General features: G+C 15.8%; 4 protein-coding genes across 4 annotated transcripts; 2 read left to right on the forward strand and 2 right to left on the reverse strand.

Moving 5' to 3' along the window:
* Positions 1-484: 484 nt before the first annotated feature.
* Positions 485-3,130, forward strand: PGAL8A_00290900 (ATP-dependent RNA helicase, putative; the record flags this gene model as incomplete). The annotated part of the gene is made up of 1 exon (XM_028671907.1): positions 485-3,130. The coding sequence occupies one exon, from the start codon at positions 485-487 to the stop codon at positions 3,128-3,130; it is 2,646 nt and encodes an 881-aa protein (XP_028528513.1).
* Positions 3,131-4,097: 967 nt separating this feature from the next.
* On the reverse strand, positions 4,098-6,345 carry PGAL8A_00291000 (thioredoxin-like protein, putative; the record flags this gene model as incomplete). The annotated part of the gene is made up of 3 exons (XM_028671908.1): positions 4,098-5,862; positions 6,030-6,103; positions 6,280-6,345. The coding sequence occupies 3 exons, from the start codon at positions 6,343-6,345 to the stop codon at positions 4,098-4,100; spliced, it is 1,905 nt and encodes a 634-aa protein (XP_028528514.1).
* Positions 6,346-7,853: 1,508 nt separating this feature from the next.
* Positions 7,854-8,580, forward strand: PGAL8A_00291100 (glutathione S-transferase, putative; the record flags this gene model as incomplete). The annotated part of the gene is made up of 2 exons (XM_028671909.1): positions 7,854-7,891; positions 8,001-8,580. The coding sequence occupies 2 exons, from the start codon at positions 7,854-7,856 to the stop codon at positions 8,578-8,580; spliced, it is 618 nt and encodes a 205-aa protein (XP_028528515.1).
* A 694-nt stretch (positions 8,581-9,274) lies between these two features.
* Positions 9,275-15,273, reverse strand: PGAL8A_00291200 (conserved Plasmodium membrane protein, unknown function; the record flags this gene model as incomplete). Its single annotated transcript, XM_028671911.1, has 4 exons — positions 9,275-9,329; positions 9,488-9,730; positions 9,836-9,900; positions 10,060-15,273. The coding sequence occupies 4 exons, from the start codon at positions 15,271-15,273 to the stop codon at positions 9,275-9,277; spliced, it is 5,577 nt and encodes a 1,858-aa protein (XP_028528516.1).
* Between the last annotated feature and the right edge of the window lie 231 nt (positions 15,274-15,504).

Raw genomic sequence — 15,504 nt, forward strand, 5'->3', positions numbered from 1 at the left:
TTTTTTTTCCTTTTTTTTTTTTTTTTTTTTTTTTACTTGTTTTGAAAAAAAAATGATAATTATATTTAAACATTTATGTTTTAAATAATATTTTTGCCCTATAAAAATTATTTCAAAAAGAAAATAGCAAAAGTATTTTATTAAATGTATAAGGTTTAATTTTTTTTTTCATTTTTATTAATAAAAAATAAAACAAAATAACTGAATAAAAATATATATATATAAAAAAAAAAAATATACTTAAATATATATAGTGATTTAAAAAAAAAAAAAAAAAAATTCAGTTACATTATGAATAATTGTAAGCTAAAGGATTTTAATTTTAAAACGTTCAAAATAAAAAAAAAAAAGAAGAAATATATGTTAAAATTTATAATATAATTAATAATTTAAATAGAGAATATAAAAAAAGAGAATGTTAATTAAATATATAATAAAAGCATTTTATTTATGATTTTACATTTTTTTCTAAATTAAGAAAAAGATGAAGGAAGAAAAAAAAAAAACATTATTCACTGAACTTAACCTAGATGAACCTATAATATTTTCTCTTTTTATTCAAAAATATATTTTTTGCGCTAATATTCAAAAAAAAACTATACCACACCTATTAAAAAAAAAAAATATTCTTTTACATTCAGAAACAGGAAGTGGAAAAACATTATGTTTTGTTATTCCTTTATTACAACATTTAATAAGTTACAAAAAAATAAGTTTAACAAATTTTGCATTTAATAAAAATAATGAAGAATCATTTTTATACAATCAAGATAGCATTAAAAATATATACGACTTCTTTGAAAATGTTGATGTTGAAAAATGTAATTCTACTATTAATTTAGATATAAGCAAATTTATATACTATAATAAAAATATTTTAGAAAATAATAATTTATGTATAATAAATAAAAATAAGGATAATGAACAAGTAGATTCTATAAACAGAAAAAATGAACTTTTAAGAAGCATTGATAATAAATGCTTAAAGAAAGATATAAAAAATAAAATAATCTGTAAATTCTATAGAAAAAAAAAAAATGAAATAATTAATGTTTATGGAATTATAATAACACCTACTAGAGAGTTATGCATACAAATTTATAATTTAATAAATAAATTTTTATTTTTTATAAGATTATATTTTTGTCACAAATGTAACATAGAATTCAAAACATTAAATAAAGACAATTTTTTCTTGAATTCTCTATTATTTAGAGGAGCAGTTAAAATTAAGGAAGATTTAAAAATTATAAGAAATGAGAAAAAAAAAAAAAATAGATATCAAATTATTATTTCAACACCAGGAAAATTATCAGTTTTATTAAATAAATATAAGAAATATTTTAATACAAATCAATTAAAATATTTAGTATTAGATGAAGGGGATAAGTTACTAGAGGAAAGTTATATAAATCATATAAAAGATATAATAAAAAGTATTTTTATTAGTGATTACTCCACCTGTATATGTAGTGCTACGTGTTTAAATGAAGAGAAGTTTTATAGCTTATTTTTACATAAAAAAAAAAATTTTATTAAGTGCATTAATAAAAATGATATAGTAATAGATCATTTTCAACTACCAGAAAAGATAGAAAATTATTATATTGTTTTAAGAAATATAGATAAAAGTTTTTTTCTTTTTAAATTTTTAAACACAGTTGTAAATGATAAGGAAACAGTTATAGTATTTTTTTCTACGTGCTTCTGTGTCGAGTATTTTTTTCATATATTTAAAAATGTTTTTAATACAGAAAGAAAAAATAAAGATACAAATTATCTGAAAATTTTACAACTTAACAGTAAATATAAAATATATGATGAAAATGAGATTATTCTATATTTAAAAATGATATCCTATATTAAAAAATATATAGGAAATAAAAAATTCGTATTTTTAAAAATTCACAGAAAAATGAAAGACAAAAAAAGAATTAGCGCATATAAAAAAATAACAGACACAAAAAGTAATAAAAGAAAAATAATTTTTTGTACAGATGTTATGAGTAGAGGAATTAATATCGATGTTCATTGGGTAGTAAATTATGATGTCCCTAATAAAAATATCACGTACGTTCATAGGAGTGGAAGAACTGGAAGATTTAACAAAAATGGGAAAAATATAATTCTTTTAAATAAAAAAGAAAAAGAATATATATTTTTTTTAAGAAATAAAAATGTACATATTACAAATTTTGAAAAAACGGTGATGTATATAAATATGATGAATTATGAAAAAATTTTAATGAAAAATGAAAATAACATGAATGAAGATGCATTGAAAATAATTAAAAAAAAAAAAAAAGTTATATCAAATAAAATTTCTTTTTTTAAATTTTATAAAAATTATTATAGTGAAACGGAGAAAGAAAAGGACAAAGGATATTTAAATAAGAAACAGACTGCTCATAAAAAAGAGAACATTATTTTATTAAATAATATGATTATGTTATTCTTAAAATATTTAATTTTTTTTGTTATTGAATATAGAGAAATATTCTTACTTTCAACAAAAGCCTTTTTATCATATATAGAATTCTACAAAAATCATCAATTAAACTTCCTTTTATCTTTTAATAAACTAAATTTAGCACATTTATGTTACGCATTTGCACTAGTTAAAATACCAAAATTCAAGGAAAAATATAAAATTAAAAATTTCAAAAAAATAAATATTAATACTTTTGAAATACCATACAAAAATGAAGAAAAAGAAAAAAAAAGACAAGATGATATGAAAAATAAAGAAAACATGAAAAAAAAACAAATTTCTACTATTCAAAAAAAAGGAGAAAATAATGATAAAAAAGAAAAACAGAAGAAAAAAAGAAAAACAATTGTTCAAAAAAAACATGAAAAAAGAGAAATGGAAGAAAATGAAATTGATTCATTGTTTTTTGAAGAAAGGTTATATAAGAAGTTAAAAAAAAAAAAAATAACGGAGGATGAATATGATAGATTATTGAATATGGACAAACTAGATAAAATTTTTTCATCTAATATAAACACATCAAAAAATATGACTATTCAAAATAAAAATATTTTAAATACCAATAGGAAAAAAAATAAAAAAAAACAAAAAGTTTATAATTTGAAAATAAAAAAAAGAAGTAAAAATAAAAGAAGATAATAATATAATTTTATATTAATTCTTACTTATAATTCATTCCTTTTTATATTATCATGTCTATGAATATACTAATTTTCAACTTTTTTATTTTATTCCATTTAATTAAAATATTTTTTTTTTTTTTTTTTAAGATTTTTAATTAATTTTCTTTTTATTTGCAAAGTATAAATACGTTATTAGTAAAAAAAAAAAATTATTTATTTTAAATTTTTAATTTTTCACTTTTGTTTTTATTTTTTCATTTACCCAGCATTATTTGAAATAACTTCACCTATATATTTTGTTCATTTAACAATTAAAAGATTTTAATTCTTACTATATTATTTAAATGTAATAAAGAAAAATTAAAACTCAAATATGTCTATATATCTTTTTATCAAATATGTCTATATATCTTTTTATATTTAGATTTCTATTATTTGTATTTTATTTTTGTGCTATTTTAATAACAATTTTGTCATAATTATTAACACGTATATTAATTTTTAATTTTTTAGAAATAAATTTCAATATAAAATTATTAAAAAAAGAAAAAAATTAATTTACAATTTAACAAAAAAATATATAAATTCTATTTTTAAAAGAAAAATCAAAATAAATTTTATATTAATTTTAAATTAATATATTTAAAAATATTTATAACTTAATAAAAGGAATGCATATGTGAATTTATAGATTTAAATATATTTATAATGAAAAGCTCATGTATTTTAATTTTGTATCATAAAATATTTAAACAAAAGAATATATTAATAAAAAAAAAAAAAAAAATAGAATAGAAAAAAAAAAATACAAATGTATTAAAAATTTAAAAAGGTGGAATATATATAAATGTATTTTCAAAATATTAAAAATTTTTTAAATAGAAATTTAAAAAGTATATTTAGACATTTTAAAAGTTATATTGAATATATATATATATATTGTAATGAATAAACTGAAAAATATATATAATAAATTGATTAAATTATAATTCTTTAGATAGATTAATTGTAGATGCATATAAATCATCATCATAATATTTATTTATAAAATTAAAAAAATTCTCTTTAGATATAACTCTTCTTCCATCTACTTCCTGTAGTATATTACTATTATTAAAATTTTCTTTAAATAATTTTTGATTAAATAAATCTAATATAACCATTTCATTTGTATTATTTACAGAACATAATTTTTTTATAGCTTCATATTTTTTATTCTCATTATGTAAAAAGTAAAAGTTCATTTTTTTTCCTTTTCTATTTTTATTATACTGTTCGATAAGAATATTATACTGATTTAACAAATCAAAGTCTAACTTATCACTGAATAAAATAAAGACTGGTGCAAACACATTTAAATTACTTAAGTTATTAATATTTTCATATTTATACATGTAATTTTTTTCATTAACTTGTTCATTTATACTTTTGTTATTATTTAAAATAAAAGAAATAATTTCATTATCTTTTTTACTGATATTAACATATTTATTTAAAATTTTCCCCTTTTTATTAATTAAAATACCTACTGGTTTAAATGTAATATCAAAAATGTCATATAATAAAAGTTTATAAATAATATTATTTTCTAAACTTCCTAAATAATAAATGTCATCTATATAATTATTTTTTTCATTTTTATCATTTGATTCACTATCATTTAAATTGGTTGTGTTTGAAATATTATCATCATCACTATCTTCTATTTTTTTTTTATCATTTTCATTAATTTTTTCTTGTATATCCATTTTTTTATTTGAAGTATTAGTATTTTTATTATTTTTATCTTCTTTTTTCCTTTCCACATCTTTTATAAAAACAATATCTAATTTTATATTTTTTTCTGATAATTTCTTTTTAATTTTTAACAACGATTGAATATCTTCTTTATTTTCTTTATCATTATTGAAATAAAAAAATAAATAATCTGAGTTTAATTCTTTTAAATTATATTTGTTATTATTTTTATCATATAAATAATTGACATATGTAAAATTATTAATGTCCTTATATGGAAAATCTTTGCTTTCATATAATAATAAATAATTTATATTATCATTTATTATATTCATATTTTTATCTAATAATACCATAGTAGGAATATTCATAATATTATACCTTTTAATTAATTTTAAGATAAGTTTTTTATCTGTGAATAATACACTATACCAATTCATGTTATTAAAATGTTTTATATTTAATAATATTTTGTTATCAAGAGGTACATATACTATATTAACATCACCATTTTTATTAATTTCATTATATATATCTTTTAATCTATCAACATATGTCTTGATATGTTTTGATCGTAAAAATTTATCAACATTATAAGAATGAAAAAATAAAATTGTATAATTTTTTAAGTTATCTTTAGTATTTACTTTTTTTACATTCATATAAAAATTTAAATAAGTTAAAAAATTATTATATATATTATTAATTTTATTATACATATTAAAAGATTTATCTTCTTCAAACCCATTCTCAATAAATTGATTATTTTCGTGTTTATATAAATATTTTCCTATATTTTTCTCTGCTTCATTTAAATTTTTTTTTTCATTTTTCATTTTGTTATAGATTATTAAACTACCTAAAAATAATGGTATAGATATTCCTGTTACACTAACAAAATTCTTTAAAGTAATATTTCTTAAAGGACATTTTTTAATAGCTATTTTGTTGTCTACTCCGTTTTTTTTTCTTTCTTCAATTTTTTTTTTTTTCATATCTATATAACCAAACCTAAGAAAATTGAGTTAATTAGAAAAAATTAAAAAAAAAAAAAAAATGAAAATGCACTAATAATGACAAAAATATTATAAAGATAAATGAGATATAAAGAAAATAAAATTATTTATTAAATAAATGCATTATTTTTATTATTATTATAAAACTATTATTTTACATACTTCCTATAATTATTATATTGATAACTTATTGGTATATTTAAATTGTTTATAGGAAATATCCTCTTATGATTAACCTTAAAAAAAGAATTTGTAAAAATATATATAATGGAATTATATAGCATAAATATGTAATGTATGTATATATATACTACAAATATGAATACATATTTTCTTATATTATTTTTATATATTATTTTATTAATGAAAGAATTTTTTTTTAAATATAATAAATTTTTTCGTAAGTTCTTACTGAATTCACATTTTTAATTATAATTGTAAAAAGTTGAAAAATAAAAAAAGGGAATATTTTTATCATTATGTAATAAAATAAGAAAATTTAAATTATATTTCTTTATATCTCAGTTTAATTTGTATTTAAATATTTTGTACAATTTTTTAAATTATTTTATTTATTTTTATTCTATATTTTTAATATTTCCAATTATCTACTTATAATTATTAATTTATATTTTTTAAGTTCATATTTTTTTTTATTTAATTATTTTAAATTATTATACATTTTTTATATTTTTATTATTATTATTTATTTTTTTTTTTTTCATTGCTTATTCCTTTTTGAGTTTTTTATTTCTTTTTAATATAATTTTTTTTTTAAGAATTTAAAAATATTGTATTTCTTACAATTACATTGAAATAAAATATCAGCAATATGTGATTTAAGTTAAATAGCACTTTATAAATTTGAAATTACTCCTTAATAATTTTTCTTTATTTTTTTTTTTTTTTTTTTTTTTTTACTTTTGAAAATTTGAAAGATGAAATAACAAGTAGAATAAAAAAGAAATTTGTCCTTTTTCTATTTTTCATTTATGTAAATAAATTGTGATATATAATTATACACACATATAAGTACATGTATATTAAATATTTATAAGAATACTATAAGTAATTTTTAAAAAAAAAGAAAAGGAATATTAAAGATAAATTGTAATAACACAAATTGAATTTTTTTTTTTTTTTTTTTTTTTTTTTTTTTAATATCAAACATTGATTGTTAAATAATAATATGCATGAAAAATGAACAATTAAATAAATGGAAAATAATGAATAAAAAGAAATTTTAAAGTGATATATTTTTTTTCTTTCCTTTTTTTATTAAAACATATAAAAATAGTAATGGAATAAAAACAAGAATTACATAAATAATATTATATTTAAATTAAGTAGATGCTAATTTTTTGGAAATTAAACCTTCTATCTAAAAAATAAGAAGAAAAAAAGTCGTTTTGAAAAATCATCTGTAATTCTTTTGCCATGTTCTTATAATTTCATACACTTTTTATAAATTGTTCTTTATTATTTCATATATATTCTTTTTTTTTTTTTTTTTCTTTTTTTATTTATTATAATTTGATTAAGATTTATTTTTTAATATTTTTTTACATCCACTATAAATTTTTTTTCACACATAAGCTATATTATTGCTATTTTTATTTATTTTTATTTTTTCCAATTTAGCATTTTTTTATTTTAAATATTATATTTTAGCTATTGTTTAATTTTATTTTTTTTTATTTTTTTTTTTTTTATATATATGCTTTATGATTTTGTTATGCATTTTCATTGTAGAATTTTATAAATATCATTTTATTAATAATATTATTTTTATTTAAATATTCTTTTTTATTTAACTCCATATGTAAAAATTATAATAAATATTTTTATTAGTATTTATTTTATTTTTTTTTTTTTTTTTGTATTTGACTCTATAGTTATTTTAATATTTCTAGTTTAAATATATAATTCTTATTGTGTTTAATCTTTGTAAATATTTTAATAAAAATACATAATTATACTAAAAAAATGGGAGAAAATATAGTATTATATTATTTTGATGCAAGGTAAATGTAATAATAAAAAAAAAAAAAAAAAAAGGAAATATAATATTATTTTATTTATATATATTTATATACATATGTAAATACATTTTATTTTTTTTTTTTTTTGAAGAGGAAAAGCTGAATTGATTAGATTAATTTTTGCCTATTTAGGAATTAAATATACAGATAAAAGATTTGGAGAAAATGGAGATGCATTTGTTGAATTTAAAGATTTTAAAAAAGAAAAAGAAATTCCTTTTAATCAAGTCCCTATATTAGAAATAAATAATTTAATTTTAGCACAAAGTCAAGCAATAGTACGCTATTTATCAAAAAAATACAAAATAAGTGGTAATAATGAATTAGATGAATTCTACGCAGATATGATATTTTGTGGTGTTCAAGATATTCATTATAAATTTAATAATACTAACTTATTTAAACAAAATGAAACAACATTTCTTAATGAAGAGTTACCCAAATGGTCTGGTTATTTTGAAAATCTTTTAAAAAAAAATAATAGTACTTATTTTGTAGGTGATAATTTAACATATGCTGATTTAGCCGTATTTAATTTATATGATGATATCGAATCAAAATATCCAAACAGTTTGAAAAATTTTCCTTTATTAAAAACACATAATGAGTTTATAAGTAACATACCTAATATTAAAAATTATATTAATAATAGAAAAGAAAGTGTATACTAATATATCTATCTTGAAAATGTATAGTAAGAATTTATACATTTATTTTGCTAAATAAAAAAAAAAATTAAGAATTAATATCATCTATGTTTTATAAGTTTTTGCTTTTCAAATTATTTTTTTTTTTTTTTTTTTTTTTTTTTTTTTTTTAAAAATCTAATCATAAATATAATTTTATAATTTAAATAGAAAATTTTATTAAACTATATCATATATTACTATGGCTTCAAGCGCTTTAAATGTATTCATTTTTTTTTTTTTTTGTGTTATGCATTTTTGTCTAAGCATATATATGCTTTTAATATTCAAAATTAAAAATTATTTCTGTACATACTTGATATAAATTAAAACATTTCATATAAATAAATTTTTTTTTTTTTTTTCATATTCGTTATTAAACATATAAAATTAATAAATTATTATTTATTTAAAAAATTTACAACTCTTTGATATATATTTACCTATTTTTATTTTTTTTTTTTTTCTAATAATATATACTTAATGCTAAAAGAAAAAAAAAAGGTATTGTTAATTATACTTTTGCGTAATTTATTTATAAATAATAAAAATATAATCCTTTTTGAATTCAATATATGGAGATTTTTTTCTGTATCTATTTATGTGCTTTTATATATATACGTGTATATATAATTTATTATAAATAATCCTTTTTTTTTTTTTTATCAAAATTCTCATATTATTTCTGTATGTGATTCATTATAAGTTTTACAACGTTATCTTTACCTATATCTCTATTATTATAAAATATATATATATATATATTTATATATAAATATTAAATAAGTAAAATGATATAAAGTTTATAAAAATATAAATTAGAATTTATTATTTAAAATATATATTAAGTACTACATTAATAATAATAAATTATTTTTTTTTAAATCCTTACTCTAGCATATATAATATTTCTTTCTCATAATATGTATCCAGATGAGAATAACTACATATACTTTTATATATAATTTTATAAAATTCAATTTCATTAGTCATTGATTGAAAAATTTTTAAATATAATTCTACTTCATTCCCTTTGAAATTTTTTTTCTCATTTTCTAAATGATAAATAAATAAATTGCACAAAATATAAAATATGCTATGTAAAACCGAATAAAGAAAACAAATCATAAGATTTCTGAAAAAAAAAAAAAAAAAAATGTAAATAAATAAAATAAATGATAATCTATAAATATATGTCATATTTAAAGAAATGTAAAAAAAAAAAAAAAAAAAAAAAAACCTGTCAAAATCTTTAACATACGGAATTATTTTAACTAGTAATATAGTTATCAGTGCTGCCCCACTCTGTAAATAAAAAAAAAAAAACATATATATATTTAATAAATATATATATATATAATAAATATATTTATATATGTGTTATAAGCATATATATATATAAAGATTTAAAATATTTATACGAAATATATTATAAAAAATTAACTTTATTTTTTTTCTAATTACTCTATAAAATAGAATTTTTGTTATATATAAATAGATATAATTATAAAATAAAAGTAATGATAAAATATCTTGAATATATGATATTCCAATATCCGGTGTAAATAAATAAGATAAAGAAATATCTATTAAATATATATATAATGATGTATATATATTATGATTGTATAATTTATATCTTATATTGGATGGAGGATTTAAATTTTTTGAAATATATTTCTCATTTATATTCCTATTTTGATTTTTTTCATTTTTCAAAAATTTATTTAATGTGTTTATATTTGAATTAATATGTAATAATTGCAATTTTAAAAATTCTTCATATTCTACTTTGCTATCAAAGCATTCATCGGCAAAAGAAAAAATATAATACATTAAAAAATAATTACTAAATAAAGTATATATTAAAGATTTCCTCTTCTTTTTTTTAATAATTTTAAAAATTTTTTTATAAATTGATACACCTTTATTTTTTAAAAAACTATTAAAAAATAAAAAATATAAGCTTTTTAATCTAGAAAGTTCTTCATTAATTAAATTTTTATCAATATTAAAAGTTTTTATTTCATTGTGAGTTTTTATATCTTCTGAAGAGATTCCATCTACAGAATTTCTATTTGAAACTTTTTTATTTTCTTTTTCATTTATAAAGTATGATTTGTTCTCATTTTCTCTAAATGTTTTCAAAAAATTATCATAATTATTATAATTTTCAAAATTAAAATAGTTATATTTGTTGTTGTATATTAGAATTTTTCCAAATATAGTATAATTATGTAATTTATATAAATTGTTCTCATAAGGAAATTGATACAAAAATATATTACTTATATTGTTTTTATATTCATTTTTTCTGTTAATATAGAAATTTACATGGATATTTTGCATATTATTATTTTTATCAGACGGAATTTTTTCATTTGAATTTGTAATATCTTTTGTTTCAATATCTTTATTGAAATTTAAATTATTTATTAAATACAAAATATCTGGATATCTAAAGAATAATTTATTATTTAGATTATTATATAATGAGTCTCTTAAAAATAAATATGTGTATTTATTTACAATTATATCTAAATTACTAATATTTCTTTTTGTAAAAATGTTATTATAATCAATAAATGAATTCAATGATAACATACCATTATTTAATTTACTTAAAAAAATAAAATTAAAAAGAGAATTTTTCTTTTTTTTAATTTCCTCTTTATATTTAGATATAGTCTCTATATGTGTGTATGGACATTTATCTATATCTTTAAATAGATTTTTAATATCTATATAAATATCCCATAATATTTCTAGCATTTTTTTTATGACATTATCATTCAAATTACTATTATTTATTTTACTGTATATTTTAATTTCATTCTTTATTTCATTTTCATTGTTTTCTACTTCACAATTCTTCTTGTTTTGTATTTCATTAATTTCATTTTTTATAATTGCTTTTATTTTATCTATTATTTCATCATAATTGTCAAAATCTTTATTTTTAATTAATGTTATTAAATTTCTTGGCTCGTGTACTGTAGCAAATACATATTTACCTAACTTTTTTATATTTTCATATTTGCATATATCATTTTTGTGTATATAAAAATTATTTATATATTCATCATTATGCATGTTAAAATCGTCAGTATCATATTTATCTGTTACTTTTTTTTCTAAAGAGTCACCCTCTTTTTCATGATTTTCCAGTTCATCATTATCATTTTTTTTAATGCTTATGTTTTCCTTTTCTATATATAAATTATTTTTTTCATTCTTATTATTCTCTTCATCAATTAAATTTCTATCAGACAAAGAAAACGTCAGTAATTTACCTATATTTATATCAAAAATATTTTCGTTTAAATCAAAATGTTTTTGATCTAATAAATCGTATAACTTTTTTTCTTTCCCATTCATATATATACTAAAATCTTCATTTAAATTTTGACTCTTTTTTATGCTTTCTATAAGTGAAATATCATCAGATTTAATTTCATTATTTTCATTTTTGTATAAATTTAAAAATTTATCGTATTTATTTTGTTCTCTAAAAACATTCTTGTCAATATGTTCTTTTTCTTCATTATTATTATTTTTTATGTTATTAAATTTAATATTATCAGTATTTAGAGATTTTTCATATTTTAATGAATTTACTTCTTTATCTTTTTCTTCGTTTTTGAAGTTCCACTTTCCACTATTTTTTTGTATAGATGGATTTATAATCATATATGATAATTGAATTCTTAACAATTTGTCTTTTTCGCTTTTTTGCATAAGGTTTTTATATTTATTATGATAATTATTTTGTTTAATATTTGCATTAATTTTATTAATAAATCTATAGTAATTATACATATCATCATTTAAATCATTTATATTTGTATTTTTATAATTTGTCTTCATAAGATTCGTTAATTTAAGCATATAATGTTCTTTTAACTTAACAATGTAATTTTCATTAGTAATTTTTTCATCATTTAAAGTATTATGCAAATCATTATTATTTATGTTTTTATTATTATGATTATGTATTTTATCATTGGGTATTATATTAACAGAATATGGTTTACTATTTTTCAACTTATTATCACTATTTTTATAGAAATTATTTTTTTGTTCAAATTTTTCTGAATACGTATTTGACATAATTCTATTATTTTTTTCATTTATATTGTGAATATTTATGTAACTCTTATTTTTAAAATTATTATTATCATAATTATTATTACAACGATTATAATAGTTGTTTTTAATATAAAATTTATCATTATTATTATTATCATTATTATCATTATTATTACTATTTTCATTATTATCATTATTATCATTATTATTATTATTATTATCATTATTACTATTATTCAAATTAGTATTGGTATCATTATTACTATTATTCAAATTAGTATTGGTATCATTATTTCTATTATTCAAATTAGTATTAGTATCATTATTACTACTATTATAAATATTATTACTATTAACATTATTATTAATACTAATATTATTATCACTCATATTATTATTATTTATATTATTATTTTTATTATTGTTATTATCATAATTAATATTATTATTATTATAATTAATTCTTAAATTATTATAACTATCAATGCATATATCACTATTATTTCTTTCATTATTATAGTAAAAATCTCCAATATTACTATTTTCATAATTATTATTACTGCTGTATTTATTTGTATTCCCAATTAAATCATTTTCTTTTTTTAATAATAATTCTTTATTTAAAAAAACGTTTTTATTTTTTTCTACTGTCAATATATCATTTAATTCGTTACTTTTGTAATAATAATTTATTAATTTTAAAACATTTGGGTCGGATATTGTATCCAGTTTAATATCAACATTATCTTTCATATATAATGATTTGTTTTCTTTATAATTATTTAACTTATTATTTACGTTCATATTATAATTTCCATCCTTTATATGATTTTTTAATACATAATTATTAACATCTACAATATTTTTATCAATTGGCATTTCACTATTAAATTTTCTATTACTCACATCATTAGTTTTATTTTTTTCTTGTTTATATATATTCTCATTTAATTTACTTAAATCATTTTGATTAGAAGTTTTTTCATCTAATAAAAAGCTTTCATTATATTTATCATTGTATTTTCTCATAATATTTTTTACATCATTATTTTCTGTATTTTTTAAGTTATAATTGTCCTTGAAATAATTTAAATCATTATTTTCATTCATATTTAAAAAAAAATCATCATTAATTTGGTTTTTATTCAATTTATATATATTTAACAAATTATTTATTTTATTAGGTAAACCACTATAATCTTCATCATTATTCATATTATTTAAATGAAATGAATTTAACATATCTAATTTTTTTAAACTATTTATAATATTGGTATTACTTCCATCATTTACATTTTTAAACTTATTTAAATCACTGCTATCATAAATTTTTTTTGCATTTATTAATTCATTTATGTTAATAGGAATTGCATCCATATTAATATCATCACTTAAAATATTATCACGAAGTGAATTATTTTCTTCAGATGATATTATTTTTTCACGTTTTATACTTTTATTATCTATGTTAATACTTATTTTGTTTGATATATCAGTATAATTGTGTATATTTTCATAATTATCATCATATGGAATATTATCTCTTTTTTCATCTTTGTTTAAACATACTTTCGTAAATTCATGTTTATTTTTTCTATATTCATCTAATTTTATTTTTTTTTTTTCTTCATTTTTTTTTTCATTTTCTTCTTCATTTTCTTCTTCATTTTCTGTTTTTTTTTTATAATTATTTTTTTCTTTTTTTAAATTAATTTTTTTCTCTTCTTTTTCTTTCTTCATTTTTTTTTCTTTTGTTTTTTGTTCTGTAATGTTTTTATTTATTTTTAATTCTTTATCTTCTTTAGAAATTTGACCATTATTTGATGTTCCAATAAAATGAAAAGGATCAAAATTTGTTGATAAATATTCTTCATTTAATTCATCATTTTCGTTATTAAAAAAAATATTTTTGTTTATAAATTTTGTAATATTAGACATTTTGTTATCAAACTGAAAAAAATCATCATTTACTTTATCTATTATTTCACTTTTATAGTTTGATTTATTTTCATTATCTAAACCAATAATATTTCTTTTTTCATCTTCTCTTTTTATAAATTCTTTAGTATCTATTATACTTTTTTCCTCTATTTCAATATATTTTGGAGAATCAGTCGTTTTTTCCAACTTGTTTAATTTAAATAATTTCTTTTCATTTTCTATTATATTATTATTCATACATGAGAAATCACATTTTGAATTATTATCATAACCAAATGTTATATTATTAACTTTATCTACTTCTTCAAAAATACTATCTTTTTTTTCATTTTTCAAAGAATCTAACTGATCATCAACCTTTTTAGAATCATATTTTTTACATATACTTACAAAAGAATTTTTATTCTTATCTTTTGGTTTAGAATATTCATTATCATAAGTATTCTTTCCATATTTATTTTTTTTTTTGTGATAAGATAAGTTATTGTTATAATAATAGTTATAATAACTAAAATTGTTGTAATTATTATAATTGTTATTTTCTCCTTTAAATTTATTTCGAGAACTATTGAAATTATAATTTTTCATTTTATCAAAAGAGTAACTCATATAAGTTTCATCAAGTTTGTTTTTTCTGTATTTACTCATTTATACATGTATATATATATATATAAGAAGAATAAGAAAATCAAATTATATACCAATAACAAATTATTATGTCTAATAATTTGAAATATGCTACAATGCATTAAAAAAAAAAAAAAAAAAAAAAAAAAAACAAAATATTAAAAATAATCTCGATACTAATTAATCAATTATTTCTCTAAATTTTATTTTTTCATACTTATTTGTTTCTCTTTTTTTTTTTTTTTTTTTTTT

This window comes from Plasmodium gallinaceum (genome assembly GCF_900005855.1).
Source record: "Plasmodium gallinaceum strain 8A genome assembly, contig: PGAL8A_v1_87, whole genome shotgun sequence".
In the NCBI taxonomy this organism is placed as follows: Eukaryota; Apicomplexa; class Aconoidasida; order Haemosporida; family Plasmodiidae; genus Plasmodium; species Plasmodium gallinaceum.